Raw genomic sequence first — 14,188 nt, 5'->3', positions numbered from 1 at the left:
TAGAATGCAAGATAACATGCAACAGCCTAGCCTGACTGAGAAGCAAGTACGATCAGAAACAGAGAATGACTTTAGGAATCCATGGGACAGACATCAATTGAATATGATGAGACTTGGGATGGAAGTAACTGTTGAAAACAAGGCCTGTATCATAATAATAGGAAAATGGGAATACTAGGTGGGCAAGAATATCCTTATCTTTCTCTGTCTTCAGCATTCACATAACTGTTTGTGCCTGTCAGAGGTCATAACTTCATTACTTGTTAACTGTAAGTATGCTGTTCACCTGTGATTTGTATTTTTCTTTAACAGCTGAGTAAGCAAACCACCTGTCCCTCTTTACACAGAACAGCCCCGATTTGGGCAGTTGCATCCTGCGAAGAAAATGTAAAATGGCAAATGTTTTGAGATTTTAGTGCAAGAAAGGTTCTCCCAAGTTTCCTCTAATAGTTGCATAAAACAACTATTTTGTATTTCAAACGAGAAACAACCCAAATTCTTTGAGTGACCTTTTATTTTGGCATTGAAGTGGAGTCCTTTATACTAGTTGTGGGTATGGTTTGACAGCAAAATTTCAAGTTTCTGAAAGAAATGTCCCACTTTGGGCACACGAAAAGCTGGCAACCCTAACTGGCATAGATGCAGAGATATTACTGGCCCCAAATAATGTAATGCCTCCCTCTTGGACCACAGAAGTCCGGCAGTCTAACAAAGGCTAGTGTCTCGGCCACTGTACTCTTGACTGCTTTTTTTATTTTATGCTTCCAAATGTTTACTGCAAATGCCAGTAAATCCCCATGAATCTTTATTTATTTATTTATTTTTGCCATTGTCCTGAGTGTGACCTTTCAGGCTTACTAGAAACTGACGTAATTCTGGAAAGTGGACTATAGTATGATGTTCTTTCCTGTCTACACATTTAGAGTTGTAGAAGAATTCCTTAGCATGTTGCTGTCATTCATTTATTACATGTAGACTTGTGGATGGCATTCCTATAGCTGTGCTGGTCAGAAGTAACTGTTACATTGTATGTTTCATTTAAAACTACTCATGATTTTTCTTTGTTTCCAGCATTTTCACTGGAAAATGGCTATCATAATATAAAACTATGTACGTTTTTTATCGTTATTTTTGAGTCATAGTCTTTAATTGTACTGCTGCTGTTTGGCACTGGCTGTATAGACTGCACTTGGCTTTAGGAAAAGGAGTGAGAAGTTCTAGTGAACGTGATATGATCACACTGCGTACCATGCCTCAAAATGAAGTATCACAATACATCTCGCACAAATTGCTGCACACAAAAGAAATTTTAGTACAGTGACTACTGATATGTTTATATAAATAAAGGTTTGAACTGAGTTCGGAAAATAGTTGCATGACCCTCTGTTGAGAAATGTACCACTTGTTTTTAGAGAATGGGCTTTACTATACATCAGTACCCTGATTGGAGAGCAAGCGTTCCCCAGCAGAGTATTAATATACAAGTAATGCCCACTGAAAAAACATGTCCACTTTTTCTCAGCAGCATATCAAGCTGACGTGGAGCTTGGACTGAGGAAACGGAACAGCCGTCATTATTTTATGCTCACTAAGCAGCGCTTCTCCTGTTTAGCGAGTGTAAAATATATAAAAAAAAAAACAAGAAAATAAAAACAAAAGTGTGTGTGTGTTTATGTCCGTGTGTGTGAGTGCATGTGTGCATGAGTGAATGTGAGAATGATCGAGCCGTTATTTTACACTCGCTAAGCAGTGGTTTTGCTGTTTAGCAAGTGTAAAATAAGAAAAAAGTGTGTGTATGTGTGTTTCTGTTTCTCCATGTTTGTTTCTGTGTGTGTGAATGTGTGCATGAAAGCGAGGTATGTGAGTGAGAGTGTGAAGAGTGAGAGCAATCCAACACTGGCAGCAGCAGCATTCAAGAGGTTTATGTTTACGTACCTCTCTTCTCTTTGCTAAATGTATAAAACTTAAAGGGCGAGCAAAGGCTCAAAACAGGAGCGTATTCCTGTTTAAAAAAATCACAAAGTGGCTGCAAAAGGTTTATGTAAGCATGCATTTCCTGAAGGGCAAGTATGTGTGTGTGTGTGTGTGGGGGGGGGGGGGGTCTGTGTTACAGAGGGAGAGACAGTGCTGGCAGCAGCAAATAAGAGGTTTGTATACCTCGCCACCTTTTATCTCAAATAATGTGGATAAACCCTGAAACAAAGGGGGAACAAAGACTTCAAAACAGAAACAGCTTTTAAATAAGTTAAATAATATGATTTGTGTTAACATGAATTTTCTGAAGGAAATAAAGTTGGAGTGTCAAATGTATGTCATTATTTAGTGACTTCAATCCCCAAATGACTGGCAAAAAAAAAACATTTTAGCTGCAAGGGGCTACAAAATAAAGCAAATATCTAGATATTTTTTTTTTAAAAATTATATAGTTTGGTTGTAAAATGCTTCCTCTAACACCATTTACATATACTACAGCAACTTAGAAACATTAGCGGAGAAACTATTTTACATCCAAAATATAAAAAATATATATATAGTAATACAAGAAATATATATAAGTAAGTAAAATGCAACAGTTTCTCTAAGTGCAGTAATGCCCTCCAGGCTTTGTGTTGATGTGTAATTAATGCCCTTCCATGGGTGTAGAGGCCCTCAGCCTCCGACGTCTAACCTCACAACACCCCTACCTGGGCATTACTTACACATTAGCAGGCACCCTGTCAGGCATTATTGCTTGTTTGTTCAACATTTGTACTTGGGTCTAAGCACCCCTGTTCTACAGTTCTCATTTGAATGGTGTATAACAAATGAAATGTAGAAATCAGACCAAATAAAACAGCAGTCTGCTATCAGACATATGTCTCATGACTCGAGATTTAAAGGAGCTGTGTATGTCATCATACACTGTTGTGTTGCATGGCTTCCTTTACACTGCGGGTAGTATCTCAGATATGAGGCATTTGTAAACAGAGATATTTGTTTACTGATTTTTACATTGATTTCTTTTTCTCTCCCATATTGTTTTCCTGCAGATGAAGTAAGCGCAGTACTGAAGCTGGATAACGTAGTTGTGGGGCAAACTTACTGGAAACCAGTAAGCCCACAGGCATGGCAGCAAGGCTTTTCCGTAGACCTCAAGAGGGTGAGTTTTTGAGAACTTATTGTGATAGTTGTTTGCAGTAACATTTTTATTTTGAAAATAACTGACATTCAAGCCGTTGAAGTTATCCTAGTTTAACAGAGGTCACTCTGACAAAATATAACATAAAATTGCTAGGTACCACCTTTCATACAAATCTGGGACTATGTAAATGAATTGTGTGACGTGTAATTTCTGATTCATTCCTTAGAACTTCATCATTGCCCAAATTTGGAACACAATGTAGCATTTGATATTAAACACTCATTTGTTTATAAAAACATGGCAGTTTAAATAAAGGGAGAGAGAACACAGTCTTTCCTCCATGTATCATTATCAGCATCATCAGACAGTTTCAAAATACTTGTAGGCATATGATTTGCATAGATGTCACAACACTCTTTATTCCTGAAAAACAGTGTTAAGAGCCCACAAAAAATTTGGTGTAGGAACAAGATAGTTTCTCTGATTATTTGCCCTTTGATGGCTGTTTCTGCTGACTTTTGCCTCTCATGGTCCCTGATATAGTATGACCAAATCTGTTTGCTGTTTTATGTTGTTGAAATAATGGCACTTGGAATACTGTCCTTGCAGACAGGTAATATTAAAAGAAATTGTATCTTAATTGTGTACAATATTTTCCATTACGGTTGTGTAAGCAGAATGGCTTCCCATACTACCACCATTGGTGTAGACCGAGTGTGCAACTTTAAGGATTCATGTACAGAATGGAAGACAGAGTGCTCTGAATATTGTTTGCCAATTTAGGGTGTATTTGGTTTCCTAGACTTTAGATATCATCTGATGTCTCACCTTTGGCACTGTGAAATAAAGTGGCCATACTTGGGTTTATTTATTGGTTACATTTGGGGGTGCAGTAGTGCTGTCATGGTAGGATTTGCATATAGGTCTAAGAAGCTGTAGTTTTGCAGGAATTAAAAAGCAACTGCAAGCAGTGAAATGGCTTGTATTCAGTGCATGGAAGCAGAAATTTAGTATTTAAAATAAATACACAGGCTGACCAGCAATTCAGAAATAGAGCATTTTGGGTTATTAATTCCCCACCCATTGTTGACAGATCCCTCAACTACTAGCTCTTTTAACAGCAGTGTTTGAAATTCAGCAGCTTACCTGTCGTGTTTTTTTTTCCTTTTTTCTTTTTTTTTGCATTGCTTAATTGTATTATGAGTATAATTATGAAAATATATGCATTGCATAATGGGAAAGCTTAGTCAGAAGAGAATACAGCAGTGTATTAGTTTTTAGTGGAAAAGTTGCAAAATTCAGAATGGGCTACCACAACTGGTAAGCCCTAACATAACTGTTTTCCCAGTGGCAGTAGCCATTTCCAATTCAGAGACACTCTCTACAGTAATTCATAAGTGTAAAGCTTACTTCTTAGTCTTTAAAAAAAAAATCCCTGCATAGAATTTAATGTAAATGTAGTCATATTTACTCCTTCACCTGTGAAACTTAAAGGATTATCAAGCTAATTGAACTTATAAACAAGAAAATCTTATGTACCATATTGTATTTCCCCTTAAAGGGCATCCCAGCTGGTAAACTTAATACCCTCAGTTAACTGCTCCTGCTACCTTTCCCTTCTTATCTTAGCCAGTTGCAGATCATTTCTGATGATGCTACAGTTTTCCAGAACATTTTTATGGGGTATAGCAACATTCCACTCCATGGAAAGCTGCATTTGCACACTGTTATCAGACCCAGTTTAATATTCCTAAAATTTAACTTATCCAAATAAAGTTCTAACAGCCTGTGTCTGTTTTGACTACATAGCTTGTGTAGCATTTCTTTCCATCCTATTATGATGTCCAGGTGGGCCTATATGAAGAAAATAGGAAGTTGAGAGACTTTCCAATAGAGTCTCATGTCAAGTAGACTCACCCCAACCGTACTCTGTTGGTAAAGTTAAATTGTCAATTGATATAATATGCTATTCTACAAGCTGTTTCCTGTGGTGCAAGGTTTGATTCCGTCAGCCTCCATTGCCTAACTGTGTGACTCTGAGCAAGTCACGTAATCAGACACTGCTCCTGGGCTGAGTCTGAAAAAAAAAGTCCATGGAGATCAGTGCTCTGCCCTGGAAAATAAATACATTTTTGTGTTATTTGGGGTATATATGAAATGTAAAAATCCTATATAGTTACTAGAAAAATATTTTTTCATTTGTACCATGCCATGGTTACAGTGCCATATTTGGAGTCAAATTCAGAGGTTGATGCACTTATTATGTGAAAGTTTTGTATTGAAATCACAGAAGGGAATAGAGATATAGCCTTTCAAAGACAGGCCCCAGTGGCTTTAGTTCATGTGCCTTTACTGCTGCAGTTTGACATTTTACATTATGCTTGGTTTTCTTTGTAGGTATCCTCCTGTTCATTTCTCAGCTGGGAAGCTTGCAAATCTTCCCTGTGCATGTTTTTTTGCCAAGTTTTTCAGTTTCTATCAAGATCTTAAAGATGTGTTTGTTATACCCTAATTGATTATGCTCCCAGTTGTATGATAAAGTTACTAATTATGTAACTTTTACGTTTTTCTACCAAAAATCAAAGGTTGATAGCTGATGCTGTACAACTATCAAACAATAAAAGGGGAGAACTACCAAATCTGTAATGTCCTCCTGTTCTTATGTTGCAGTATTCTTTACATGGGGGGGCTCCCGCAGGCAGATGTTCTTTGTGTTTCACTGTTGCAGTAATCTCCTGTGGGTTATCCCTGCTGTGTGTGTTGGCCCTCGGTCGGCCCGAATACCAGAGTCAGTGTTTTTCTGCGTCAGCTGCTGTCACCTGTAGACTGAAGTCAGGTCATCAGTACTATAAAACAAGGCAGCTGTCACCATTACATCAGTCTTTCTTGCCGTGGATCCCATAGCAGAAGCAGTTAACAAGTGTGCCAGTTAGTCACTACCAGAGTTCAGATCACAGCTGAAAATGTCTAAAGCTAAGTACCCCATTGGGGATCTCTTTTTTTCTTGCACTAACCGATGTTCGAAAAAGTTAACAATTGTCTTGCCTGTGGAAAGCAGATCCCCCACTGAGACTTCCATTCATACCTGCATCACTTGTTTAACCCCAGACCACTACATCACCCATTGCCAGTTCTGTGCCCTCTTTAATGCAAGAACCATTCATCGGGAGAACTCTTTTTGTAGACAGGTATTTTCATCCTCCATCTTCTCATATGGTGTCGGTCATCCAACAATCCGTAGAGCCTCCTGAAAAGTGTAGGGATAAAGATAGAGACAGACCTCACAAGGCTAAGCCTTCTGACGACTCTTCTGCTAAGCAGGTCAGCAGTTCTCCGGAATTGTGAGGTGCTTTCGCAGCCCCTGATGCCCGATGCGTTTGCTATGCAGGCCTCTACTGAGACCCTCTCAGAGTCCGGTATGCTGCAGAAATGTTCTTTGTCTTCAGAACCTTTGTCTGTCTCTGCCTCGGTTGGGTCTGGAGCCACTAAGCAGGCACCGGCTTCTAAGGAGGTCTTTCGCACTACTGATTCCAGTCAGAAACTGACGTCTTCACTCCCGACTACAGTTCCTCTCAGACCAATGACTTCTATTAGGCCTAGGAGCCAGGCCACTCATAGAAAATCTACCTCTAGCCACCATCCTACTCCCGCCCCACCACCCCAGGCTCAGATGCTTAAGATGGCAGAGGATCTTATTTCTCTTATCAGGGACAGTCAAGCCACTACTTCTAAAAGGAAAAGACACCCTTCTCCTGAACTATTGACAGAGCAAGATTCTGAGGAATCAGATTTTGAAGAGGATCAACAACCTCTTACTGCCTATGAGAATTCAAATGCAGAGGAATCCATCCCTTCTGCCTCCCCACCAGAAGACCTCTCATTTGGGGAAACCCTCCTCACCCTCAGGGAACATTTCCAATGGGAATCTCAGGATTTCCCTCAGTCTAAGAAAAGGCTAAGAGAATTTCTAGACCTTCCCTAGTACAGACCCCTTGTCATCCCCACTATTTTAGAAGTGGTGGATGATGTTTTCTATGAATCCAATTTAGCCCCAGATGCCCTTCCTCCTGCTCCCAGTAAGCCAGACAGGTATTACAGAGTACCAGACACGCAAATACCTGTACAGAAATCCTGCTGCAGACCTGGAGGTCATTACACAGGGCCCCAAGGGAGCCAGGGGTAGTTCTGCAAAGAACCCTACTCCTTCTGATAAGAATGCCAGAGCTCTGGACAGATGGGGTAAAAAGGTTTGTACCGCTGCAACCTTAGCCATCAGAGCTTTCAACTGTCAGTTCCATATGTTAAAATGTCAACAGCATACGTTGGAACTATTAAAGCAAAATATTTCTACTTTTCCTGACTGTGCCAATTCTAAGGCGTTAGCAGATTTATTGCACTTTACTTGTCAAATGGCAAGGCACTCTTTACACTGTGGATATGATGCACTTGAAGCCAATAGCAGGGCAGCAGTGTCTGGATCTTTCATTCGGAGACATGCATGGTAGAAGGAACAACCTCTAACTGATCATGACAAGTCTAAATTAATTGATGCACCTTTGGACAAAGGCCGCTTGTTTGGAGAAGAAGCACAAGAGGTGCATAAAAAAATGGAAGACAAAGCAAAATCTATGCAAACAATAAAATATTTCTTTCTGGTTCAACCTCCTAGATTCAGCAGGAACTTTCCCTCTAAGCACTGGTCCTTTCCTGCTCCCAGCAGACAGGGGCAAGCTAAGCCCCGCAGGGACAGACCACCCAGGTCCCTACAGCAGGGCAACAGAGACCCAAACAGTGGACCACATCCACCCCTAGGGCAGGGAGTTCTAAGCCATCCCTCTATGGCAAAAACTCGCAATGACTCCTTACCCCCCCCCCCCGTCCTCTTTTCACCTAAAAGCTCGGAAGAAGGCTGTCCCTCTGCAAAGAAAATTGGCTGTCTGTAACCAAGGACCAGTGGGTCTTGAAGATCATTTTCCAGGGATACAAATTCACTTTCAACGAACTCCCAATTCCCAGAGAGTACCCAGACTTACCTCCCAATCAGTAGGCAGAGGCATTAAAGCAAGTCCAATTTCTCATAGCCCAGGGGGCAGTAGAACCTGTCCCCACAGATCAAGCAAGCAAAGGCTTTTATTCCAGGCTTTTTCTTGTTCACAGAAAGGAGGGCAGTTGGCACCCCATCCTGGATCTGTCCATGCTGAACACATCCCTGGTGGTTCCCAAATTCAAAATGCTAACCAAATGTTTGGCACCGGCCATAGCATTTTGCAGACAGAAAAATATACAGATTTATCCTCATCTGGATGACTGACTCATCCAAGAAAGAGAGAAAAGAAAAGCTGCTCCAGGACCTACACTTCGTCAAAACCCTCCTAACTTCCTTGGGGTTCACCATCTACAAGAAGAAATCAAAGCAGACTCCCTCCAGGAGGATCATTTTCCTGGGAGCTCTGCTGGACACCGCATCTAAAATGGCCTTCCTACCCCCAGAAAAGCAGAGCTCCTTGCCTTTCTACTTTACCCAGCTGGCATCCAAAAGTCACCTCATAGCAAGGAAGTTCCTGCAAGCCTTGGGATACATGGCTTCTTGCATCTTTCTGTTTCCTCTGGCCAGGCTACACATGAGTAAACTTCAGTGGTGTCTAAGGAACCTTTGATGTCAACACTCACAGCCTCTAGAGACCACTTTCCCTCTGATCCACTGTATATGGGCCGAGTTGCTGTGGTAGGCAGGGGCCTGTGCCAGGAACCAGGGTCTACCCTTCATCCACTGCCCCACCGGGTAGACCATCAACACCAACACCTCAGACATCACTTGGGGCTCCCATCTAGCAGGCAGGTGCACCCAAGGTCTTTGGGATGCCCAATACCTTCCCTTGCATATCAACCAGAAGGAGATGATTGCAGTGCAAAAGACTCTGACCTCCTTCCAGCCCTATCTCAGGCCAGGAGTTCTCCTTATCAGAACAGACAACACCACAGTAATGTGGTATATCAACAAACCGGAAGAGACACAATCTTACCTTCTGTGCAGGCTAGCCATGAACTTCTGGCTGACTGCCTCCTCCATGTTATTACACCTAATATCCCAATACCTACCAAGGATCGACAACACCCTGGCAGACCTCTTAAGCAGACACTTAATGGACCCCCATGAATGGCAGCTCCACAAAAAAGATCTTTGTGCAAGTCACTCATGTGGGGAAATCCGGAGGTGGATCTCTTTGCTTTCCACCTCAACCATCAGCTAAAGAAATTTTGCACCAGGGGATATCACCACCTGGCATGGAAGGTGGATGCCTTGACCTTCGCTTGGAACTACCTCTTTGTGTTCACTTACCCCCTCTGCCTCTTATTCCCAGGGTACTCATCAAAATAAGGGAGGAGGGGTCCAAGGCCATCCTCATTGCTCCAGATTGGGCCAGACAACATTGGTACCCCTTGCTGCGCATCCTGACATCACATCCTCCCAGGCAGCTTCCCCAGATCCCAAACCTCTTGACTCAAGCAGGGGGGGAAATGCTGCACCCAGATTTGCAGACTCTCAAGCTGTCAACATGGCTGATGCTCCCAAGGTAAGGGAAGGGCTTTGGCTAAGCAAGCAGGTCCTAGACATTATCACAGAGGCCAGAAGGCCCAGCAGCAGAAGATCTTATGAGGGGAAATGGAAATGATTCTTCTCCTAGTGCCAGTCCAGAAGGGCAAGTTCCTCACAATCTTCTGTCCCTCTTATCCTGGGCTATCTAGTGGAATTACTTAATAGTGGCATCTCCTTCTTTTCTGTTAAAATCCACACCTCAGCCATTTCAGGTCAGTTTACTACAGACCAGTCCCTGTTCTCTCACTTTTTGATTAAGCAATTCCTCGGAGGGGCTTCTAATATCAGACCTCCCAGAAGGCCTCCCACACCAGCCTGGGATCTTAATTATGTTCTGGAAAAACTAACCTTACCACCCTTTGAACCTGCTGTTTCAGCAGAACTGAAATTCCTGTCCTGGAAGACTGCTTTTTTGCTAGCTATCACCTCAGCCAGAAGGGTTTCTGAATTTCAGACACTGATGGCCATTGAGACCTTCTTCATTTTCCATTCAGACAGGGTTTCCCTTAGGACTAATCCCTCGTTTATGCCCAAGATGATATCTAATGTTACTCTCAACCAGGCCATTCATCTGTCTGCCTTCTTCCCTAACCCTCAAAACAAGGGAGAAAGAATTCTACACTCCCTGGACATGCACAGGCAGTTCAGATACTACCTGGACCGTACTAAACCCTTCAGAAAAACGGATCAACTTCTTGTCAGTTTTGCCCAAGGGGCAGAGAGGAAGCCCATTTCCAAGCAGACTGACTCTAAATGGATATTGCACTGTATCCATTTCTGCTACAGATTTCATGGGAAACCTCCCCCAAACTCTGTTCATACCCATTCCACTAGGGTAGCCTCCACTTCCACAGCATTCCTCAGAGGAGCTCCCACCAGGGACATCTTGGAAGCTGCCACGTGGACCTTGGTCCATAACATTACAAAGCATTACCACCGTCTTCTTTTCTCTAAGTTTAGGGCTGGGTTTGCCTCTGCAGTACTGCAGGGCCTCCTTACCCATGCTAGGTCAATCCTGCCACGCCTCTCTTCAACTTTGGGAATCTTCCCACAGGTGATGACTGCAACAGTGAAACAGGAAGAACATAGTACAGTTGTGTACACTTACCGTAAATGTAAACGTTCGAGTGTATTCACTGTTGCAGTCCTGGATGTTCTTCATGTTTCACTGTTGCAGTCATTACATTTGGGTAATCTGCTGGCAGGTTGCCCTCAGTCTGCCTGAATTCCAAAGTCTTGGGTCCTGCATCGGCTGCTGTCTCCTCTTCCATGGCGTCAGGTCATCAGGGGTATAAAACATGTAGCCGACACCATTTTCTTTAGTCTTTCTTGCCGCGCGGTGCCCGAAGCAGAAGCATTTCGCAAGTGCCGGTCAGCTGACTACAGAAGTATTCGTGTTTGAGTTTCAGAACCGAAGTCTTCACTAAAGCTAAGTACCCCGTTGGGGAAACTTTTTTCTTGCTTTTTACCGATGTCAGAAAAAGTTAATAATTGTAAAACTTGTGGGAAGCAAATACCTCATAAGGATTTCCATTTGTACTATATTCCTTGCCTAGGCCCTGATCACAATGTGCCTGGCTGTCGGTTTTGTGCTAGATTTAACCAACGCACTATTAAGCGTCGGTATATTTTTGCATCAAAGTATTTTGGAAACAGATTTAACTACCCAGAAATGTCGGATAGCAATCCGACTACTGGAGTACATAAAAACGCAAAGAAAAGGACAGAGAAAGGCAGTCGAGATCCAAAACCGATGACAAAGCTTCTCCTAAGCCAGTCGCCGGTACTCAGTGAGGCGCATTCGCAGCCCCTGATACCCACTACCTTCGAGTCACAGGCCTCTACCAACACCCATGTGGAGTCAGGCATGCCATAAGATACTCAAGGTATTGGACCGACGGATGTGTCTCCCTCAGATGGGTCTGGAGCCGCTGAGTAGGCACCGGCTTCTGAGGGTGGCTTCTGAGGGTGTATTCAGACCTCAACATTTGTATATCAAACCGATGACAGCTGCAAAAGCAACTTCTGAAACTAAAAAAACGATGCATGAGCCACGTGCACAGGCCTCTATGCCTAAAAAACAGATGATCAAAATGGCTAAGGACCTTATTACCATGATCAGGGGTACCCATCCCCCTCCAGGTAAGAGGCCTAGGCAAGACACTGACTATGAATCTTCAGATCAGGTTTCTATTCCTTCTGATTCCTCTTCTGATCAGAAATTATCTATTCCTCCCTATGAGGATTCTGATGCTGAGGATTCTATTCCATCTGCATCTCCTCCTGAGGATTTTTCATTTGGAGAAACAGTCCATACTTTGAGGGAGCATTTTCACTGGGAGAGTCAAGACTTCTCAGAATCAAAAAAGAGGCTCAGGGATTTCCTCCTTCTCTCTCAGCCCAGGCCTTTAGCCATTCCCCCTGTCCTAGACATTGTGGATGATGTGTTTTCGGAGTCAAGTTTGACCCCTGACTCCTTACCTCCACCTCCCTGTAAGCCTGACAGATATTACAGGGTCCCTGACTCGCATAATAAATTTTTATTTAGAAACCCTGCTGCTGATCCTGGGTCCAAAGGGAGTTAAGGCCTCGACAGCAAAAAAATCCTACCCCCTCTGACAGAGATTCAAGGGCACTGGACAGATGGGGAAAAAAGGTTTATACATCTGAAACCTTGGCAATCAGGGCCTTAAATTGTCAATTTCATATGCTTAAGTACGAACAACATGTTATGGGATTGCTGAAAAATGATGGTGATTTCAGAATGTGCAGAAAATAAAGAATTGCTGGAATTATTGCATGCAGCTGAACAAGTAGGAAAACATACTTTGCAATGTGGTTTTGATTCCTTAGAGGCCTCCTGCAGGGCCGCAATTACTGGATCTGTGATTAGGAGGCATGCCTGGTTAAAGGAACAAAATTTGCCTGATCATGTTAAAGCTAAATTGCTAGGTGCACCTTTACATCATGATTCTCTGTTTGGTATTAAGGCAGAAGTGGTTTTAAAGAAAATGGAAGACAAAGCTAAGTCTATGCAAACTGTTAAAGACTTCTTGCAAGTGCAGCCACCAAGATTCAGTAGACACTGGCCTACAAAAAATTGGTCCTTTCCTGTGTCAGACAGAGCTCAAAGGGGCAAATCCAGACGCCCTAAGTGTTCCAGATACCAGGCGCAAGATTCATACAGGTCAAAGCAATGGGGCACTTCCACCTCCAATTCTGGTGGAGATAAAGCTCAAACCTACAGAAAGCAATCCCAATGACTTCCCTCTGCCTACACCAAGCACTTATCTTTTGGCAGCACCCATAGGGGAAAAATTAGCACTTTTTGCTCAAAATTGGCAGTTAATTACCCAGGGCAAGTGGGTACTAAACATCGTATCACAGGGATACAGATTCCATTTCCACACTTTGCCAATGGCAAATGGTTAGCCAGATCTGCCAAAAAATCAATGGGCAGAGGCACAAAAACAGGTTACGTCCCTTATGGATATGGGGGCCATTCAGATGGTACCAGGATAGGAAAAAGGACAAGGTTTTTACTCAAAACTGTTCTTGGTACCCGGAAAGGACAAGGCCTGGCAGCCAACACTGGATTTATCGATTTTGAATACATACCTGGACATTCCAAAATTCAAAATGCTGAATTTGCAGCAGCTTTTGCCCATGCTGGGCAAGAATGCCTGGCTGGTGACTTTAGACCTAAAAGAGGCATACCTGCATGTCCCAGTAAGACAGTTGTGCAGAAGATACCTCAGATTCAAGGCTGGCTTAATGCATTACCAATTCTCTGCACTGCCCTTTGGCTTATCTACTGCGCTCAGGGTCTTTACAAAGTGCCTGGCACCAGTAATTGCATTTTGCAGACAAAGAAGTATACAAATATATCCTTACTTAGACGACTGTCTCATTCAAGCAGAGAACAAGGACACTCTTCTTCGACAACTGGCATTTGTGAAAAGGCTTCTAACATGCCTAGGGTGCACAATAAACGAAAAGAAATCACAACTGGTACCCTCTCAAAAGATAACATTCCTAGGTGCAAGCTTGAATACAATTGCCCAGATGGCTTACCTCACGCCAGACAAGCAAAGACAAGTAAGCAAAAAACAACTGCTGTCCCAAGCACAAATGAATCCTGGTCCCGGAAAGTAAAAGACACTTTATTAGTCCAAGCACCTCGATAGGAACACCACCAAACAACAGAAAGGCTGATAGTAAGACAAGGAAACACTCCAATAACGTATTCAACACGTTTTCGTCGCCAACTTCTTCAGTAGTATAAACCCTATTGTATAAAGCAAAGACAAGTGACTACTTCAAACTGATGGCAACAAAAACCCAGTCCTTCTGCAAGACAAATTCTGCAGTGTCTGGGCTTCATGGCATCCTGCATCCTACTGATTCCATATGCAAGACTGCATATGAGGAAACTTCAGTGGTACCTAAAAAGTTTATGGAGTCAACAT

At 42.7% G+C, this 14,188-nt stretch overlaps 1 protein-coding gene across 1 annotated transcript in view; it reads left to right on the top strand.

The window, feature by feature from the left end:
• Nucleotides 1-14,188, top strand: part of LOC122812231 (serine/threonine-protein kinase N1-like) — a 2,446,550-nt gene that overhangs the window by 1,388,268 nt on the left and 1,044,094 nt on the right. The window contains exon 8 of the mRNA XM_044084586.1: nucleotides 3,030-3,139. Within this exon, the coding sequence (XP_043940521.1) occupies nucleotides 3,030-3,139 (110 nt within the window). The remainder of the gene's footprint in view (nucleotides 1-3,029; nucleotides 3,140-14,188) is intronic.

The sequence above is a fragment of the Protopterus annectens genome, chromosome 9.part0, assembly GCF_019279795.1.
Source record: "Protopterus annectens isolate FY-2018-M chromosome 9.part0, PAN1.0, whole genome shotgun sequence".
Lineage (NCBI taxonomy): Eukaryota > Metazoa > Chordata > Ceratodontiformes > Protopteridae > Protopterus > Protopterus annectens.
The sequence above is the reverse complement of the archived record's forward strand: the minus strand, read 5'-3'. Positions and strand labels throughout refer to the sequence as shown.